The sequence below is a fragment of the Paramisgurnus dabryanus genome, chromosome 3 (genome assembly GCF_030506205.2).
Source record: "Paramisgurnus dabryanus chromosome 3, PD_genome_1.1, whole genome shotgun sequence".
NCBI lineage: Eukaryota > Metazoa > Chordata > Actinopteri > Cypriniformes > Cobitidae > Paramisgurnus > Paramisgurnus dabryanus.
In genome coordinates, this window is record NC_133339.1 from 30463631 (window position 1) to 30484453 (window position 20823).

Genomic DNA, 20823 nt, shown 5'->3' on the forward strand with positions numbered 1-20823 from the left:
CCACCTACAATGAGACTTAATACAATTCTACCCTTAGTGAATTCATCACTAAGCCGTGACCTGGTTAAAGTGGATGGATATCAAATCCGTTGACAACAAGGATTAAACGTTAACTCTGTCAATGCTTGCAGTTTGCAAAAGGGTCATGGGCAGCTAGCAAAGGAAAATGCTGATCCAAATGAATGGACAACCGGCATAACCAGGACAAAGAGGAAGAGAAATGTGTGCTACAGGATGTGGGCAGGCACCTATATGGCACATGCGGAGTAAGTTACTACACTAAAAAAATCAACATGACAAGCAAATTTTTTTAATTTTAATCTATTTTCAATCACAAAGAAAACATTAAAATTACGTATAATTGATTTTATCAATAACTGAGCACAATATTTCACCATTCAAATTCTTCATTTACAATTTCTTGTTTAATACTAATGGTCTTGGGAATAAAGTCAGACATAGACTTCACGAAATTTACCCTAAAGCCCATAGCACAGAGAACATCCAGGAAAAGGTGGATGGGGGGGCCAAGAAGGGTGAAATTACACCAATGAGAGTCTGGGTCTCACACAGCCCTGTAACCTGCACAGTTTAATTACAAGGCCAAGGAAGAAGGTGCAGACAGGGAGTGAGAGATGAAAAAGAGGAGCGGAAAGGCCAAACACGCCCCCTTTGCAAACTCACAGATGCTTACAGACCCAATAAATCTCCCTTGCTCAGAACTTCCCAGATTTAACATCCCTGAAGCTCTAACATGGAAAACAGACGGAGTGTGAACATGGAAAAATCATACATATGCAGGCACATGTATTAACAGACACACCAATACACACACACAGAGAGAGAGAGAGAGAAGCCAAACTTTCATTGCTCGATACTACTTTCTACATTGTTGCTTCACGAACAAGCTTGTAAAAAAGAAAAATGGCATCAAACAGCAATACAAAACCTAAACAGTGGTAGATATAAAGTGACAGAGAAAGAAAAACAGAGGAAGAGAAAGAGGAAATGTGTGTTGACCTACCCTCCTGCTCGTCCCTGCTCAGCCTCAAACCTCCAGTGTGAGCCTCAGCTGGAATCTCTAGGCTTCTCTCTGACTCCGCCCACAAAGTGTCATGTGACACTCACCACACCCCTCTCTAACTCCAGTGAAAAAAAGAGATGGCCAAAAGAAAAAGAGAGAAAAAGAGAGAGAGAAAGCAGGAGGCCTGACAAAGCACACGCACAAAGCTTAGGGGCAGGCTTTCTATCTCTCCCCAAGCTTGAAGTGAGAGAAAACAGACCGAGCTTAAAGTTGAGACTGTCCAGCACCAATGATTTATGAGGTATGAATTACCTGAGCCGAGCTGTTGTTCTTCCAACTGCAAGAATTTGCGGGATCGCAATTATTCAGGAAGAAACCAAATCAGTCCGGTGATTGAACAGACATGTGGTTGCATTAAAAACTACTGCAAAATTTGAGATGCTGATTTGTAAGAACATCCCTGTGTGTATTTTGATAAGCGTGTAATTATTTGAAATTTTAGAGGCTTAGAAACCACTTACAAAGCATTAAAATGTTTACATTACCAAAAGTTGCGGGGAAATCAATGCATGCTTTGGTTAAAACGGTTTCTCACAAAGGGTTTAAAAACAAAAACTGCATCATAGCTGTTAATGAGTTCATCTGTCAGGTTTAATTTAGGTCTGAAACATTGCTGTGGTTGTCTGTTTCACACTCAGTCTCAGCTGTACTTGAGTCGCACATTTAAGGGAGAGTTAGGAAAATGATTGTGGTCATTTCAAATGTGTGCCATGACACAGAAACATCCTTTTCTTCAGCCACCACAGGGGGAGGGGGTTCGGTTTTAACGGCGGGTTTTACTAGCACATAGTGAAAATAAATCCTTCTGGGTTTACAACAATTCCAAACTCAGTGTTCCAGTTCTCTCAGGGGCAAATCCCTCATTTCCGGGGGGCTCCTTTTCCGCTTTTCCTCTGAAGTGCTTGTGAAACTATGTTTAAAAGGCCACATACTAGATAAAATGTTCAAACCTGTGGTTAGGACAACATAGGCATTTACCTAATTGGAAGAGCATTTTTCCCTCAGAATGGAAATGACTGTTTCCTTGGGTTAAGAGGCACTAAAGTTTTCCCAGATGCTTTTTTGCAGAAACCCAGCGAGATCGGATCGTCTATTAAAGAGCCAGCAGGCGATCTTGCGGTTTTTACAGTAATCAGATGTCTCATGTATCTCAACAGTGATAACAGCAAAACAGAGCTTGTGTGTTTAAGTTTTTCCTTCAGCGCTGACTAAAGTCAATCAGTTCAGCGAGTGTGGCCACCATCATCTACACGCGGTCTTTGACCGTGCTCCAAATTTAGTCTCTGGAAACCTCTGCAAGCAGATGTGAGAAAGACAGGAGAGATCTGGAGGGGGGACGGGGAGGATGGAAGACATTTGTTTCTATGCGAGGAGCCCTCACAGCAGATAAACAATGGAGCTACGCCATCTTTGTTTCCCCTTTCGCCCTTTGTGCTGAAAAAGCAGGGCTGATTTATTCCTCTGTGAAACTAATGCAAACCATTCGTCTCGAAGCTTCACTTTTATAACGGTCACAACTTGCATGGTTGTGTGAGTGTGTAATACAATGTGAGAGTGTCACAGAGCGCACAAAACCTCAGTGGCTTTCAACATAAAAAGCATGTTTAATAGCAAGTATATGAAACACATTTGAATGAAGCCACACTGTAACAAAAGGCCAATTTGGTTTTTCTTTTTTAGATCTAGTATTTGAAAAACAATTACATTTATGCTTGTGGGGTTTGGACGGCAATTCAGAAACACAATCACTCTCGAGCAGCTATAGCTTGCCTCATCACAACATTATTAGCAAGCCTAACTCTACACAAATCGCACACATAAAATTACATCCATCTGCTGCAATAATTGCCATCTATTTGCATTTCCCACATCTTTGTTGCAATGGGACTCCAGTCCATATGAAGCAATCTAAAGTTTGAATCGGTTTGTTATTAGATCATGATTTGGCAGAGATTGCAAACTCATATCAAGGTCCCAGTGGTTAATTTATATTTTTCCTATTTAAACCGCAGGGTAAACAAAGAGCTTATTACTTTATAAGAAGTCAAACAGGCTTGAATAACTATGAACCGCTTTGCATTAGATAACTAGACCTGCAGGGATTTAAGCTTTATGACTTATGCAATTGCCTTTAGGAATGGCCAGAATGACTACAATCACAAACCAATGATGGTGTGAGTTTTTTTCATGACAATGATGATATGTAAGGACCACGAAACCAGTCGTAAGTCGCATGGGAATATTTATTCATGCAATAGCCAACGATGCACTGTATGGGTCAAAATTATAATTTGTATTTTATAGCAAAAATCATTAGGTCTGGCAGAAGATTTTCTTTTTCGGGGTGGATCATCAAGACAATTGGTCATCCCAGTTGTCAATGTTGACGTAAGGCCGTCGTATGTGCTCGCTCGTGCCTAGGTTCGCTTTCTGCACATGCGCACTTTCAGGTTTATATGTGTAGTGGTCTACAGTTTCAGCCATTCATTGAAGCTTGCATTCTCATCGGGTTTTTTCAAAATGTCTGAGGGTCCCAAGAGAGAAAGTGTTTTTGGGAAAATATTTCACATGCTGGCGTGCGCTAAAAGCACAGGTTGGGCTTCCCACGCGAGGTTTCTACTCAGCAGGTAAAGTTTGGCATGCTATTTGGAGAAATCAATTTAAAATCACTGCTAGTAAAAGTTGATGTAAGCGAAGATTAGCGATGCTAGCCCTGGCACAAGTCACAAACCGCACAGACACTGAAAACATGCCGACAGCAACTTGTAAACAGAGTGAAGAGAAGAACTAGGCTCGTGCATGCTCTCTAGTGCAAACGTTTAATAGGCATTCCCTCTATGGAGCCGGTAGTGTGATGCGCATGTGCATTTTTTTTTTAAAGTAGAGTTGCGGTTCTTTTCAAAAACTACGGCTATACCTTTAAGTAGAGATTTATGTCCCATATTTTGCAAATTTCATATTGTAAATATATCAAGACTTTATTTTTGTGAGTGAATGCAGCAAAAATTGCGAACAAAACAGAAACTCACCTACAGAAACTCACCTACACCTTCGTTTTTTGGGAAATACCCACTCAAATTTGGTATCTATTTAAAGCTTTAAATATCCGCTTTCATTTTCATCTACTCTCTTTATTGTCATTACAGTGGTAAGCCAGCAGACCGTGCTAAAACAAAGCTGTTCATTAGTAATATGCTTATTTACTCAGAATTGACCCATATGACTTTTTTTGTCCAGGGTCACATACATCATAATGTGATTTTTTTTAAGAGTTCTGAATTCCATTCTTGCTCCCAAGTTTCTCAACAGGACTGCACTTTTGCAAAGATCACATGAATTAGATGAGCCTCTGATCTACTCAACAATAATACTGTAAAAAAAAAAAAGTTTCATTTAGCAAATCATGTATTTTACATTTAGTATAAGAATTCATATGATTTTACATATACCATCAAATCTGAAAAGAATTATATGAACCAGTCAACCTGAAATATCAGTAAATCACACCTGGCTGCCTCCCAACTTAAAATCGATGCCTTTACTGTAAAAAATGCATTTTTTTACAGGAAGTCAAAGACTGCTGGGAATTCATCTGCAAGCTGGCACGTCACAGCAGGCCACAGCATTCACAGCCATTATTCTTGACATATGTTGCAAGAGCTATCAGATGACTTATCACTCAACATTCTTCAAAACAAATAGCAAGGGTATCGCTTTACAACCTCTTGTCTCCACATCCTTCTGACTGCACGATGACCCCCATACTCACATCCAGCGCTAATTTGACTGATCAACAGCTTGGCCCGCACTGCTGGGATTGGGTTTATCCCCTCAAAAACATGCAGACAGACAGATAAGAACAGATATCATTATTCCCCCAGAGCCTTTCCGAGCCATGAGATATGATATGCCCACAAGCTGTCGTCACAAATTGTGCCAGTTGTGGCCGCCTGACCCATAGTGTGGAGCTGGCACAGAGGGCCCTCTGATCCTGACACAGCAGCAGAGGGGACCCAGCTGTACATGCTCATTCACAGTCAAAATCGCAATGGCCAAGTGGGAGAAACAGGAATCTTGGGGTTCGTAAAAGGGTGAGTTGCACAAATCACAGTTGTAGAGGAACCCTCTCACGCCGCAACCAAGCAGAGCCAGGGCCAACCGCCAGACATACTGACAATGAAAGGACAAGAGGCCGCTGGCACAGCTTTCTAAATACACACTGAGCTTGTGCGGTTGTTTGATGACTTCTTTAATATCCCTGGCAAGACAAAGTGAGCAGGACAGCCAAGAACTCAAGGGAAAAAAAGTCTTGAAGAGACTTCAGACTTTGCTTTGTGTTGAAGGGACAGTCCTCCCCAAATCTTTGTTTTATCATTTACTCCCAGCCATGTCATTCTAAAACCTGTATAATTTTTTACTAAAACATTTTACTGTGCAGACAATAGTGTGCTGCAGCGATGACATATTTTTGCAGGCCAACCTGGAAGTTAGCGGACACTGGTTGCCTTGCCAAAAAGCACATTCATAGACTTTTGGATTAATTACAAAAAATAAGCTATGTGTTTAACAAATGTTTATCACACGCATTTGTCCAACAAGATAGTCTTCCCAGATGAACACAAATAGTACTATAAGTGATTCATATGACTTATGTATTGTGTGGTACTGGTTAACTCATACAAATGTTATTTTAGAACGAAAATAAAAGGTGACACTCATGGACTAAGTTTGCACACAATTCTTGTCATCTAAAAACATGTAAACAGTAACACTAGTTTTTTTCGTATTTCAAAGAACTAAGTCATACAAGTACGTTACTGCATTTTTCCTTGAAGCTTGATGATATTCTGCCAAATGTTACATAAACAAATCACAAAAATTTCCACACGAGTATTCTAGTTGCAACACACCACCGAAATAAAATCTCCAAAACAAACTAATGCCATCATTTCTTTAACCTTTTACACAGGACACAAACATTGAGGAGCAAACCTCAGTGGGCGTCTGCTCTCCAGTGCTGTGTGAATGTAGAGTCACAGTGAAGAGGCAGTTTGAGAAAACACAGAAAGGCCTGTTTGTCACCATGCGCTCAGCACTTTAGTGGGCTTCATACAGATGAGAAAGCACCAGTCACTTCCTCATGGCACCACAGCTCTTTTGTTTGCTTCAGCATATGAAGTGCCTAAGGAGGTGACAACAAGAGCTGATTCACTCAGAAACCTGCTCGATCTACAAGACCTCAGGAGATGAGATGACATCCCTGTACAAACTTTTGCATTAGCTTTCAAGAAGTGGCTAGTTGCGTTTTAAGTGATACCTTACATGGTTCATGTTGTTTGATGTGTTTTGTTTTCATTTTATTGTTATTTCCTTCAATTTTACTTTGTATTTGTATAGCGATCAAAAGGCACTGTGCCCCGCGTAAATGAAATGAATATTTTAGGCCAAGCAAAAATTCACTGAACTTAACATCAACCCATTCTGTGGGAAAGTGACCCATTCAAATCAAAGAACAACTGACCGAACACACATATAGATTCGGCATGCTACAAAACTGTGTAAACCTCGATGGTTTGTGTGAAACGAGGGGGAGCGACCAAAGATAAATAAACCCCTGCTATTAGCATTTCAAAACGACCACAGTAAAGTCAATTACAACGGAGCCTGTAGCTACTGCGAGACGGGGCAAAAGCTAAGCACAGTGGAAGTTACAATGGAAGTTAATATTTGAAATATTTCATTCCCAAAATTTAAATTCCACCACAAGAGTTTTTTTTTGCATCATGTAACGTAAACAGATCATGTGTTGTAATGACTAGAGCACTGTGTACCAAGCAAAGGTCATGGGTTAGATCCCAAGAAACACAAATACTGTTAATAAAATATAACGGAAAAATATTGCATTCAATAGTGCAAATAAAAAACATCTGCAAAAGGCATAAATGCTATCTTGCACACATTGACCTTAATCCTACAGATATCTCCCACGATAAGTACTGTTAAGGTGATCCATATCTCGCTTATCTACCCTTCAATGATATTTGTATCTCTAGTGAGACTAGATCTAAACCTATAACCCAGAATCAAAAAGTGGAGAATCAGACATCTGCAATCCACATCACCCATTTAGCTTTATTGGCTGCACTTGACAGGTTAAGTCCCAGCAGTGTCCATACTGAAGCCAGCAGCACATCTGCAAATGTGTTTGCAAGAAAATGCAGATGGTCACATGATTACATATAAATGCAGAGCATCCGAATATAATAAAGCATTACTTTAAATATTGTTACATCATATCATAATATTCTTCAAAAGCAAGTACAAAGTGATCTATATGACAAAGTTTAATCTGAAGAAATATGACCTAATATTTTTAGCTGAAGAAGTGACAAAACTGTACGTGTAAAACAGTGACCCCTACTGGCAATTAAAGCAACTGCAGAAAGAAACACAGACAGGTCCTCTGATAGCACAGCAGCTGTCATATTGTTTAATAGGGATTAAACCTGAAATGACTTGTGAGAGGAAATGTAAGCACACAAACTATGGTCATCAAAACCACATCCTGTATTTCTGACTTCCTGTCACAGACGAAAGTAGCTCTTGATCTTAAAAATCGCCCCCTTTCCTGAGACTTCTGAATTTCTGTATCTAGTATGGGCTTCAAGCAAGTCTGAACTATCTTCTGATCAGAAGAAACTGAAAAATACAGGCTTTTCACAAACGTAAAAGCAGCATAGATGGAGGAAACAATTCACAGAAATAGTTTAGGCCTGAGTAATACTCATGAAAGCCAACTCAGCTCTCCAATCTATGTGTGTTTGTGTGTCCCTATTGGAAAATGTGCTTATGTGGCAAACCTCCAAATGAGATCAATCAAGCCAGCATAAGAACGTTTCAAGCATCAGATCATATCGAAAGAAACCTTTTATTTTAAATGCATTTCTCCAGATTTTCTGGGAGCAGAAGAGAAGAGGCTGGTTTTTCACTCAGGGTAAATGATTTATCCAAATTGAAAATGACACACAGAGGCTTGGCCAGCGCTGGTTCTTTATCTAAAAGCACAGATGTGGTCATAGACTGATCACCTGGCAAAGCATGACAGCAACCTCTGCATCAATGATCAGTGTAACCCCAGCATCACCGCCCCCCCTCTCTCGTTTCCATCGGAAACTTCTCACACTAGAAAAGAAACAACAACAATAAAAAAAGGAAAGTTTTCAATCCTCCCATCACTGACATTCGTGGGCCTCTCCGGAGAAAAATGTGTTTGCCAAACACAGTAAAAATAATTCCACTTATCTCACTAGTTTACAATTCTTCAACCCATGATAACTAATTCTCTGACATTAAACTAGATTAAGAGAAGAGTTGACATTAATAAACTAGTTTAAGAACCAATTGCCATTTGATGTAAAGTGCTATTATACACAAGGGCAACAGCCACAAACCTCAGGATCTAGTTACCTTCAAATTATGTTATTGTCTTTTGGATCAAATCCATTCACTGATGGTAGCCTAGATAACTTAAACGTTCATATCCGATGGTTACTTAACTATACTCATAAATAAAAAAACAAACAAACACCATAATGAGCGGTTCTTTAACTCTCAGACAGCTTATAAAATGGTCAACAGATTTATGAAAGGATGTCAATCAATTTATTAAGCCTATATTTTAAATATCACATCATATTATTAGCATGACATTTCAAGGGCAAACTCTTATAAACCAATATGGGTATGTGTTGCATGGATTACTTCCTGAAGTCAGAATGGAGGTCACTCTTAAGAGCTGAACAATGTCTGAATCATTAAAGTAAAAGTAAGGAAGCAGTTATTTACCTTGCTTCAATCAAACTGATTTCTCTATTCATCATCACCGTATCAGGCAACAGAGATAAGCCTGGTAGTGATGACCCAAATGTGCCACCTTTTCTCCTCCTCTCCCTATCTCAATGGAAACAATCGTCACAGTTTAAACACACCCATGAGCAAAGTTAAAAGGTTTCTGCAAATGCAGGGAGCCGTTCTGCACCGTCTACTACCATGTTGAGTCCAAAGGAAATAGAGCAAGGTCAAGCAGTCACAGCTGATGGCACGGGAAGGAAGCCAGCGCGAATGTGCATACGACTGGGTGTTTGTGTAAGAATATGAACTGAGTTTCAGATCACTGCCTGCTGAAGAAAACAAAGCCAACCAGTTTTTTGTAAATATGTGCCCTTTCATTGAAAATACATTATGAATAGACTTAAAAATGCTTGACACAGTCGCTCAATTGGTAGCAATGTTGTCTCACAGCAATAAAGTAAATGCCTTGGGTGGTTTAGGGGGCATTTCTGTGAGTTTGCATGTTCCCCATGTCCTCCCATAGTCAAAAGACCTGCAGGTTAGGTGGATTGGAGATGTCAAATTGTCCTTCCCCAACTTCTGTGGACTGAATATTAACTTGTGTTTGGATAAACTTGTGTATAGATTAACTTGTGTGTGGATTAACTGGTTCTTGCCATGAATATAGCCATAGATGGAATTGCATTAGGAAATAAACAAATAAAACAAAAAAGCTAAGTGATTCTCCCGGTTATAAATATGCAGCTGCATGAAATGTTCCAGACATCTTGTATATCATAAACAATATTTTTAAATGCCAATTACAATATGCAAATCCAATTCCCAAATGTTAGCTGGCTGATGGTTCTGGATCACTGGAACAAATCCAGATGTTTGTAAGGGTGGCCTGGGTCTAATCACAGGTCACACCTCATTTAAAAGAAAATCGGCATGACAAGTGGCAGTCCCTACAGGCATTTTTCATAAGCCTCAAGGTTTTGTAAGAAAAAAAAAAACACATGCACATGCAATATAAATCTCTATAGCCTTTAAGTAAAGGAACAATGATTTTTTGAATATTAAAGTCATTGTTTCTAAACGCATTATAAATATTAGAAATGCATTGTTAAAACTAGGCATGTCGCGATAATAACTATACCGACTTATCGAATGAAAAGTGAATATGATGTCCTTAGTTTTACGTCATCGTTTTGACAACGGCTGGGCAAACACAGGGAAGGCTAGCAAACTGAAACAACATCTATTGTCATTTGAATCATGACTTGTCTCGAGCATAAAGAGAAAAAAAACAAAGAAGACGAGTACCTGGCATTTGTATTTCCAGTGCGATTTCTATTCAGGCTGCTTCATTTTTTATCCTATCATGATACAGTGGCGATGACAAGTTGTACAAACACTCTATCTCTCCATAACTCCACAAGTGTGGGGTTCTGTGCTTCTATTGGTTCTTGATCTGCCGGTTGTCGTAGGGAGATGTCACACAGCAGGATTGTGTCTCAAACTTTCTGACACGGTCAAAATTTTGTGGGAGGATAATTTTGATCGCAATGGTCATTAATCGGCTGTCTGTGAACATGTCAAACTAGCAATCACAGACGGCAGATTTTAGCCTAGGATTCCAGGAATCTTTTAAGATTTCAAAATTGGTCCCAGACAGCTACATCGTGGCTGAAATCTCACAGTGTGCACCAGGCTTAAAGCAATTAACCCTGAGAAGCTGGGATTTATAATACTGAAGAATCACTATTAGCTGTTTAAAATTGAAATGCATATTTTATCATATTTATTTATTTATGTTTTAAATATTTAGAATATGATTATTTTTCTTACACTCCAATTTCATATTAATATTTCATATTTTTTATCTTAATATTCTTAAAAATCAAAAGTTGTGTTCTAAGAAAGGATGTACTCGCATTAGTATGCTATTTTATTGTCATATCTAATCAGTGACATAAAATGGTCTTAAAAAACAATACTATCGGCTATCGTCATTATGTCTGGGGCAATTAACCGACCTATGAAAAGTAGCTATTGTGACGGGCCTAGTTAAAACATGTTAAACTGTGAAGTACTGAATTGTGGAGTTTTCGGCCTTTTTTGGGTTTAGGATTTTTTGGGCTGGCCTAAAATCATGGCTCGATGATGCACTGGATCACAATGTTCCAGAATAAGAAATGGTCTAATATACCACCCTGCTTTACATAACGCAACATATTGCATTGCAACCCCTGTATTGTGATATGTATCGTACCGGGAGATTCTCGCCAATACACAGCCCTAACATTAAGCATGGTTACTGAACTCTTCAATAAAAAGAAACAGGTTTTCAAAAAGAAAAAAAAATTAGGGGTGCACCGATATATCGGCCGATGATGCTTGCTATGCTTCTCAATGAATTACTGTGAAATGCAGCTTCATCCAAAAGCCAGGGGGCGCTCTCGTGCAGAAACTTAATGTGCATGGCAGACGAGTAACTATACACACGCAGCTATGACGCGCAGCTCCAGGAAATGGCTTAAGGATACTAATAAAGAATATGTATAATGATTTGATGATTGTTGCTTTTTCAAATGCATGTTATAAACGAGTCAAACTAACAGTGATTTCAGATCGATAAGGACTTACTGATCAAAAGCCGTAGTACATGAAATAGCTGTGAATATTATCGGCTGTGTGATTAAGAATAGTTATCAGCCACGTATTACTAATGTATATCTGCATTTATCGGTGCACTCCTAAGAAAATAATATTCGTACAACTTAATGTATTTTAAGTGGTTTGAAACTAAGAATTGAAAATAGTTCCCACAAACAATATCTAAAGAAATCAATCTTGCAGAAACAGACACACAGTCACCTGGTAAATGTGTCATTCTGCTTACCTCACTGTGAAAGCTGAACTTTCCTTTGAAACAAAGTCAATTTCAGGTCATCAAGTAGTCACTTTTGGGAAAACAAATACTGTAATGTGATTTCCTTTTTATGAGTAACACTGGTCGAAACCACAATACCACTTACTGGTTAGTAAAGCCTCTTCATCAAATCTTAAAGGTCAAACTTCAAAATGAAACAGTAAAGTTTTTTTCTCAGGCATCCTACACTTTAAGGAAAGTGGCGCTACACAGAGCCAGGTTTGACTCTTTCTTCTAATATGGACATGTTAAAGACCCATTTGGCCTGGCTGGTAGTGCTTAGTATCTCTCTAGCTCCCCTTATCTGAGCTGTGTTAGCAGAGCCCTGCTGCATCAGTGCCGAGTGGAGGAACATTAATTAAACCCAAATGTGCTGCAGGCTGCCTGGATCACATCCTGAAAAGGTTTTCCATCTCCTCCTGGCCTATCTCATACTGGAACTTCATAACCACACACTTATACACGGTCCACAGATTCCTGCTATCTATGGCAAACGACATAAAAGCATTTTTAACCATGCCGTTTATACTGCATACTGTGTAGTAGAATGTGCCGTACTTAAAGTAAAAGCTGCAATTGAAACTGCGTCTATTTTTATTCTAGTACATTTTATGAACTCCAGATCTGTATGTACACACCCACCAGCTGCGTGCATGTGCTGCAAACCAACAACAGGCCCTCTAAGCAGACTGCAGGGATGTCTTCTCACAAACTCACCCACAACAACTGTGCCAGAGGGGAGAGGAAAGTCATTAGAGTCTTATTTATCTCTCATATGTTATGGGGGATCTGATGGGGAACACCTTGGACCAATAACACATATTAGAAACAGATGTCTGGTAATGAAAGCACTCAATACAGACAAGCCTATATTGAGGAAAACGTATGCTGCAGAAATAGCTGTAAACAAATGCGTCCAGTTTTGGATCCAGAATTCATACGGGTTGATAAGTACTGTACTGGTTAACCTTGAGAGCAAAACAAATGATAGAGAACAAGGAAGACACAGCTATACAAGAGAAGATACTAATCTACTGTGTCCAAGTTTTCGAACTATGCTTCTTTATTTGGTGTGCTACGTGAGACTTTACTCATCTTGAATTGGCTCATTTCAGGGTTGTTATTGTTAGTCATAAAAGTGACGTGATGACTTAGGCTCTAGTATTGCTGCACATCTAAACTCAAAATAGCCAGTACCTGTGTTTGCGTCACCCTTTAAATTGCGCAAATTGACATCGCAAATTAAAAATACAGCCGGTGAAAACACAAAACTCCCATCTATTGCAAAATCGTTTTTACGCTCACATGAGGTGGATTTTCAGGCAATTCAGAAAAGGTGCATTTCGCAAAACTTTGGTCCCAGTCACTACTCATACTGGAACCAAAGGAAAATGACATCCTGTCAGAGCTAAAAGGCCAATTGCACCAAAAGAATGTGCACAGCCTCAAGCAAACAACCAAACAAGAACTGTGCAGGAAATGTGTCAGAGAAAAATATTAGTCCACTTCACACCATAAACATTTAGGGCATACTCACACTACCCAAACCTAACAATGATCCAGCGCGACTTCCCTCCCCATTTCCCCAGAAGCACGCAGTCACACTGTACTTTTATCGATCCGAACCCAGGTGCACTTTTGTCATTAGTATAGGATTGTTTTGAACAAAGCAGAAAGTAAAGCGTTCTCTTAACACTGGAGCCCATCGTAATTTTAAGTCTGTGTTTTTTATTATGAGTCGTTTGGTGCGCGATGACACACAGCCCGCTTACATGCCATCATATTGTTTAGTCGGTCTGTCGCGTGTGCAACTCACATTCACGTAACCCTGCTGTGTGCATCAGAATGGTTTTACGGAGGCAGATGAAGGTGAGTGGTTGGGCAATTGACGTCTCTCTTCCTCTCTACATCACATTGCGTGTTCTGTGCCTGAGCCCATGTCAATTGCGCCTGAGCCTAGTTTGGATAAGTGTGAGTGCGCCCTTAAACTGGCAAGACATTTTAAACTGGCAACCTTAAAGGGCACCCATTTCATTTCATTGTGTATTTGGTATAATACAATGTGTTCACGTGGTTTACGTTTCAAATAACACATTATTTCCACATACCGTACATTTCTGTAGCTCCAGATTTAAAGGACAAGTTCAGTATTTTAGACTTAAAGCCCTGTTTTCAGATTGTTTATGGTCAAATAGAATGGTTTTGACTGAAATTTCGACATTTGCGGGTGCCCTGAGAATTTTTGCGTGTTTGTGTTTCAGCTCAGACCTCTGCAATGGGTTTAATGGTGCACTGGAACAATCCTTCCTAAAATGCATTAAACTTTCGTTTATAAAGATGTGAAACTCACCGAGTGGTCAGGGGTGTTCACTGATATGCTCACACAAAAATCGCTGCAAAAGATGCTTTCCAACAGCTGTTTTAGCATTCGTTGTTAACTTGTGGACCTATTTTTCCAAACGCCTCACACCCGTACATTCTTCCGCTTAGAGCTTGAATAATAAATACTCCAGCCCAGGTGGTGGCGCTAATCCGCCTTTGCCAATTGCAAGAATAGAAACAAAGTTCCCGGCGCGGAGTAATACCGTACCTCACAGGACATCTAATACAAGTCCATGGGGCTGGTAAAAACTACGATAAAACCTGTTGGAATGCGTCTTTTGGAGCGATTTTTGTGTGAGCATACCAGTGAACACCCCTGACCACTCGGTGAGTTTCACGTCTTTGTAAACGAAAGTTTAATGCATTTTAGGAAGGATTGTTCCAGTGCACCTATAAACCCATTGTAGAGGTCTGAGCTGAAACACAAACACGCGAAAATTCTCAGGGCAGCCGAAAATGTCGACATTTCAGTCAAAACCATTCTATTTCACCATAAACAATCTGAAAACAGGGCTTTAAGTCTAAAATACCGAACTTGTCCTTTAACTCTCTTCCTGAAATGCACAGATTTTGTAATAGTGTCTGTAATAGGGCTGTCACTTTTGTGAAAAAATCATTTTCGATTTTTAATATATAAGTGTTCATAGAATCGATTGTAAAATCGATTTTCCATGTAAAACACGTTTCCATTTTCAACGCCAAATAACAGACAAATGTAAAGAGAGTTCCTAAAACGCACAAGTCAGCAATATTTCTTATTCATTGTCATTAAGTTTTGTGCAGAATAAAAAACAGCAACAGCAGTGCAAAATTCTCTAAAAACATATGCAGAGTGGACTGCTGCCATAAATGAAAAACATCACTGCAGGCTTCAACCGGCTGCTTTTATGATTTAGGCAATTCAAAAATTATTTTAAATAATGATTCGATCCATTTCAAACAACTGTTCAAAAATGAAACTTTAAATAGACTTACTTGAAGTTGAGAACATGCTGTGTATTTTTTATTAAACGTAACCGACACTTATAGGCGGCACTAGGCAGGCATAATGAAATGCCTTTTTTTGGTTAAAATCCATTGCCTATTTTCTTTTTCGAAACTTTTTTTGGTTGGTCCGATTGATTGTGCAATCGATTTTCGAACGAAAAGTGACAGCCCTAGTCTGTAATGCTACTTCATCTGTGGCACAAATGGAGTTTCTGCACGAGAGCGCCCTCTAGCTTTTGGGTGTAATGGGATTTCACCAATGCATTCATTGAGAAAACGGGCATTTGCATGATTAATCGTTACAGCCATAAATGTGATTGGCCTGAATACCGCTGACGTCAGCCGGAAATGTGACGCTCCTTACCATTTTTGAAAGATTTGGTCACAATGCAATGCTAACAGGAGTTAACTTACAGGCTATGAGTCAAAGCAGGGGGATTATGATAATGTCAGTCTTTACACCACCAATCCCAGGAAATAAACTGTTGCCTACAGTCCATGTGAAAACATAAAAATTTGAATCGGACAATAGGTGCCCTTTAACTACAACATTTGTATGCTTATATTTCTTGTGCTAAAATAATTATTTGTGAAAATACACAACTTCTATCTAGCAGCACAGGCTTGAGCATGCTAGGTTAATAAAGTCTAAAGTGCAACCTTAAAACAATAACACAAAGTCTTGATCACAAAAAAAGCTCCGGGCAGATGGTCTTATTTGGAAAGTTGGAATCTTTTTTGTTCTAAAAGGAATCTTGATAATCTCAGTGTTGATTCAGCGCTAAGACAAAGCATCAGATTTGTTGACCTCACTTACTGATGGAGCTCCAAGGAACATTCTTTCCTATGCAAAGTTTCTGTTTTTCTCATTATCATATGCTAGATTCAGCACGATCTGATCACTATTCAACCTGAACTGTGCTAAGGAAGAAATCCTCATGTGTTCCTGCCTCTCAAAACACAACACCTCAATTCCAACAGAAACAACTCCAAACACGCTTAATAAGAATATAAACATCAGGTCCAGATCATATAATCAGCTGGCAGACAAGCAAGCAAGCATTGAAAAATCTATATGACTTACTCTCTGTTGGTCTTCTGGGGTTTTCATTCACTGATGGAGGGGTTTTGTATTCATTGAAGGTGGGGGTGACGCTGGCTGCTGAAGTGAAGCTGTTCTCTGACTCTCGGGCAGGTGAAGGTGTGTCCAGCTGTCTGTTAATTTGCATCTCAGGCCGTCTAGATGGAGCGGAGATCTCTAGAGGGCTGGGAGGTTCTGCTCTCCTCTGGGATAGCTCAGGTATCCGGGTTGTAGATATTGGCGGGTCAGCTCTCTTGGGGGGTGTTGGAGGTTCTTGGGGTCTGCTGTGGTTACCCTCAGCCCTTCTGTGAATGGGTGCATCTGTGGCTTTGCTTTGGAGCGAGACCTCGGGTCTCTTCAGGCCAAAGCGGGCGATACCAGGACTGGGTGAGCTGTCCACTTGCTTAGAAGAGATGTCAATGGAAATCTCTGTCCTGCGTGAAACAGTATCTGGAATGCGGCCTGATGATAACTCCACACGGGTAAGGCTGGACTTTGGAGAGCGAGGGTTGGAGGAGGAATCAGAACCATGCCTGGCGGCGGACTCAGAGTTTCGGGAGGTCAAGTCATGAAAGCGACTGCTTGTCGAAGAGGTGGAGGAGCGCAGAGGGTTGGTTGTTCTGCGGGAGAGAGGGGAAGGGTTTGTGGATGCATCCTCGTCCACTTCAAATGACCTCTTTAGTGCTGTAAACAAACATACATTTGCATTACAATTTAGAAAACTTCAAAACTCAAGTGATTAGACGCCTGCATTACATTTATAATTATTTTATTGACAGATGCTTTTGTCCTAACAGACATTCTTGTTTCCAGGGTATCAAACCACAAACTCGAAATCTCAAACAATCCCCTAAAACAAAAATGTTGTAATATATTTACAAAATAAAAATATTTTTTTTGTAGAACAGGCTATTTAAAAAGTGAGTTAAAATTAAAACAGCTGTGATAGCATTAGCATCAACAGAAAATACATTGAATTTCTTTACAGAGAGAGTAAACAAGTGCACAAAGTGTAAGGTTGTTAAAGCGAATTTCAATCAAAAGTTAGCTTCCCTATGCCCTACTCACACTTATAAGGGTGCAGGACAGTATTGTTGTGTGTTTTTGACACCCTTTGTAAAGGAAGTACAGAACCTTTATTTTAATAAGTCACTTTCATAAGTCCTCTCACTATAAGCAATGTGTATGGCTGCTAATTTGAAGCTGAAATACGAATTTTATTTTTGTAAAAATATTTATTTAAATATAGCCACTTTGTGTCAACAGCCTATCAACGTCTTACTTGTCGAGCTTATTAAAAATGCATATTATTATGATATATTATTGTATTAATTTAACAATGTTTGTTGCAGGGTTTAATTCCTAGGCGTGCTCTCAAATCTTTGTCATACGCAAATTCATCTGCGCGGCAGTCGCACACATATACAAATAACTTTACTGACCACCGTACAGTAAGTACGTTAGTAGGCTACACTTCGCTAACAACCTTCTGAAAGTTACCTTCGTGAAGGGTTTCAGTTGCTTACTTTATTTTGGAAAACAGCGTCTCACTCCTGCAAAAATGCCGCCTCAAATCTAACTTACCTGTTCAATATGTAAACAACGTTTGTAACGAACGACGTGTTATTGCAATAGTGGCGAAACCAAAACATTATTGATTTGGTATGTGAAAGATTAACCTGATGAGTCCGCATAAATCGGCATGGTTTTCAGCTTTCTGTAATTGAAATACCTGACTTCACGCGCTTCAGATGTCTCGTGAGCATAGTTGCTGCTGGAGAGCGCTCGCGACTTGGTCACGTGACTCCTGACTTTCTAGTGAAATGAGTTGAGCGCTGTGATTTATGGGAAACGAAGTTCGAAACATTAGCACGTGTGCGCGGTTTCAAAGAGCGCGCAATGTAGTTACCGCCTACCCAGCTGCTTATTGCGATACATTAATTTGACTAATGCCAGTTTTCAGTTAATTTAAATCTGCTCGTCAGATATATAAGACATGTTTTCTAAATAGTTTAATTAGGCCAATATGCACTTATTCTACATTATTTACAATAAAATGTAGGTGTTTCCTAAATGTATTTGACATTATAACACAACGCCATGATTCATGGTCTTTTAAAGCAGTAAAAAAATATGAGATACTGGCAAGTGTGTAAAAAAAATAATTTTTCATCCCTAACTTAAAGTGAAAAAGTTGCTAAGGTCTGAAACTAGAGCTGGACAGCACTGAGAGCAGATTTTTCAATTATCTTCATTGTGGAGCTTAACAGGAGCACACACACGCACGCACGCACACACACACACACACACAAATGTCAGGGTTGCCAGGTCTGCGTAACAAATCCAGCCCACTGGCCAATCAAACCTAGCCTAAAAATAGCCCAATGACCATAGGCCAAATGCCAAGACTCAAAATAAGCCACTCCTGTGCCTAACATACATATTTAACACTGACTTTTATGCATTACATGTAATTTTTTCTTATAAATCACTAAATAAGTAATTATAAACGGTCTGAATTTATAAATAAGAACATCATTGTCTAAAATTTATAGCAGATGAACAAAATCTTTCCACAAAAAACAACCCATGGCAATAATTCTAAAGTAGCCCAATTCCACAGGAAAACTGCAGGTTTGGCAACACCGAAAGTCGTGTTTGGTGGGTCAGGACATTTGTCTGTCATAATCCCCGGGAAATTTCTAGACACTCCAGTCATACAAAACAAAGCGGACATAGTAATGGCGAACAGACTTAGGAGTTATGCCTTTAAGTTCAGAGCAGGTGGCTGGTGTCTCGTCCAGTTGGTCTGTATACCGATTAAGCCACACATCTCTTCTGCAGATTGGCATGGCCAGTTGGCACTGCTGTGTGCTGAAAACGCCCCTTAATTTCTGACCTGCTGCTAGCAAAATACTGGAAATGTGTAACTTGAGAATTTCCAAGATGCTTGTTTTTGCACATGGTTGACTGACAGCAGTCTGGCCTGTTCTTTTATTAATGAAGATTTGGCACAACATTCATTGAGTATACGAGATGCCAATGACACATTAACCAAAATAAACTGTATAATATATTTACTGGGGACTTCTGTCACATACAGTATGTATAGTTAGATTAACCCTTTTGTCACGGAAGTAAATAAAAGCTGCATGGATGCAAAAGGCTCGCCTTGCTTTTTTCTCCACATAAACCTCAAAGCAACCAATTCACAGCTGGATTGTAGTTTAGTGTGGGAGTGAATCAATGTTTAAAGTTTTATTTATTCCAAATAAACGATAGCTGTTTTTGATCAGATAGACACCCAGCTGTGACACAGAAACACTAAAAGTGTATGTCACTTTTATTCTCCAAAATCTTTCAGAACATAAATGTGCATCAAGATGGTTGACAACATATAGCATATGACTTCTTGCAAGTTGCACTGGAGCATATAACTTGATTTAACAGCAACAAATCTGCTCATGTGATGTAAAAATGACAAATTTTATATTTAATTATTTCAGGGCTCAGATTTAGAAGACATCCATGAAGTTTTCGAGATATAGCAGAGATTATGTGTGCCATCATGCAATCATGGCACGCTTTATCCAATTTCTGGTGCTTTTATCCAACCCAGGCTTTTCCACTTTCAGACACTGGTTATTAAAGCAAGCTCTGACTCTGCATCCAAGACACATGAGTGATTTGTGCATGCATGTCAGGTCCACACCATATACAGTTAAAGCTCTTGTTTCAAAAGATTTTCAGGACAAATACTCTTTCAGATAGGTGTCATTATAAACCTCAACTTTCTACCACATGCTTTCATGTCAGTGGCATGCTTATCATAACACAGCAGGGCTTGTCGACCCCAAAGCACAGATCAAGTTTCTTCCAACACGTAGGAAAAACTGATTTGGCACCCTGTTTGCAGGACAGGATGGAAGCAGATGATCTTGTTTTATAGTACCTCCCTTGCGTTTGGATAAAGAAAAGAGACCAATTCATTTTATTCCTTTCTTCGTGCAGTTGAGTCATGTTTTTCCCTTTAGAACAAGAACACTGGTGTTATGATTGGATATCTGATACAGTACATTTGGGCTTACAGTATAAAGTTGTTTTGAACTCGTGTGCTTTTCTCATGAGCCAAAAATGAGTATGACCATTTTTCTCATGACTCATCTTCAGAGGAGTGCTCTCTTTAAAGCCACGTCCTGATGATGTCATTTCCTGTGGGCAGCATGCTCCGGGATTAATGTGGAATCTGAGGGACAAACCCAGGCACACAGACATGCATTGCATAACTATGTAGGGCAATGTGTGCAATGTATGTGGCAGACCGAGGCAAACAAAACTCTGGTAGCAGTCCACACACACACACACAAAGTCCCTTGGGCAGGATTAGGGTTCAATGGAAAAATGACTGCGAAACAGGAAGAGAGATTTTTGTCATTTTCCCTTAGTCCAGGCAATAACACTGTATAACTGTTATTGCACTTGGAACTGTATACTATATTATATCAACCAGAATTTACGAGAGGC

General features: G+C 39.5%; 1 protein-coding gene across 6 annotated transcripts in view; it reads right to left on the reverse strand.

The window, feature by feature from the left end:
* septin9a (septin 9a) overlaps positions 1-20823 on the reverse strand; it is a 72027-nt gene that overhangs the window by 24100 nt on the left and 27104 nt on the right. For 4 of the 6 annotated variants that reach the window (XM_065276025.2, XM_065276062.2, XM_065276033.2 and 1 more), the window contains one exon: positions 16303-16983. In XM_065276025.2, the coding sequence (XP_065132097.1) occupies positions 16303-16983 (681 nt within the window). Of the gene's footprint in view, positions 1-1024; positions 1135-16302; positions 16984-18031; positions 18072-20823 lie in introns of those variants that run through there. The other 2 variants (XM_065276053.1, XM_065276071.2) reach the window with 2 other exon arrangements.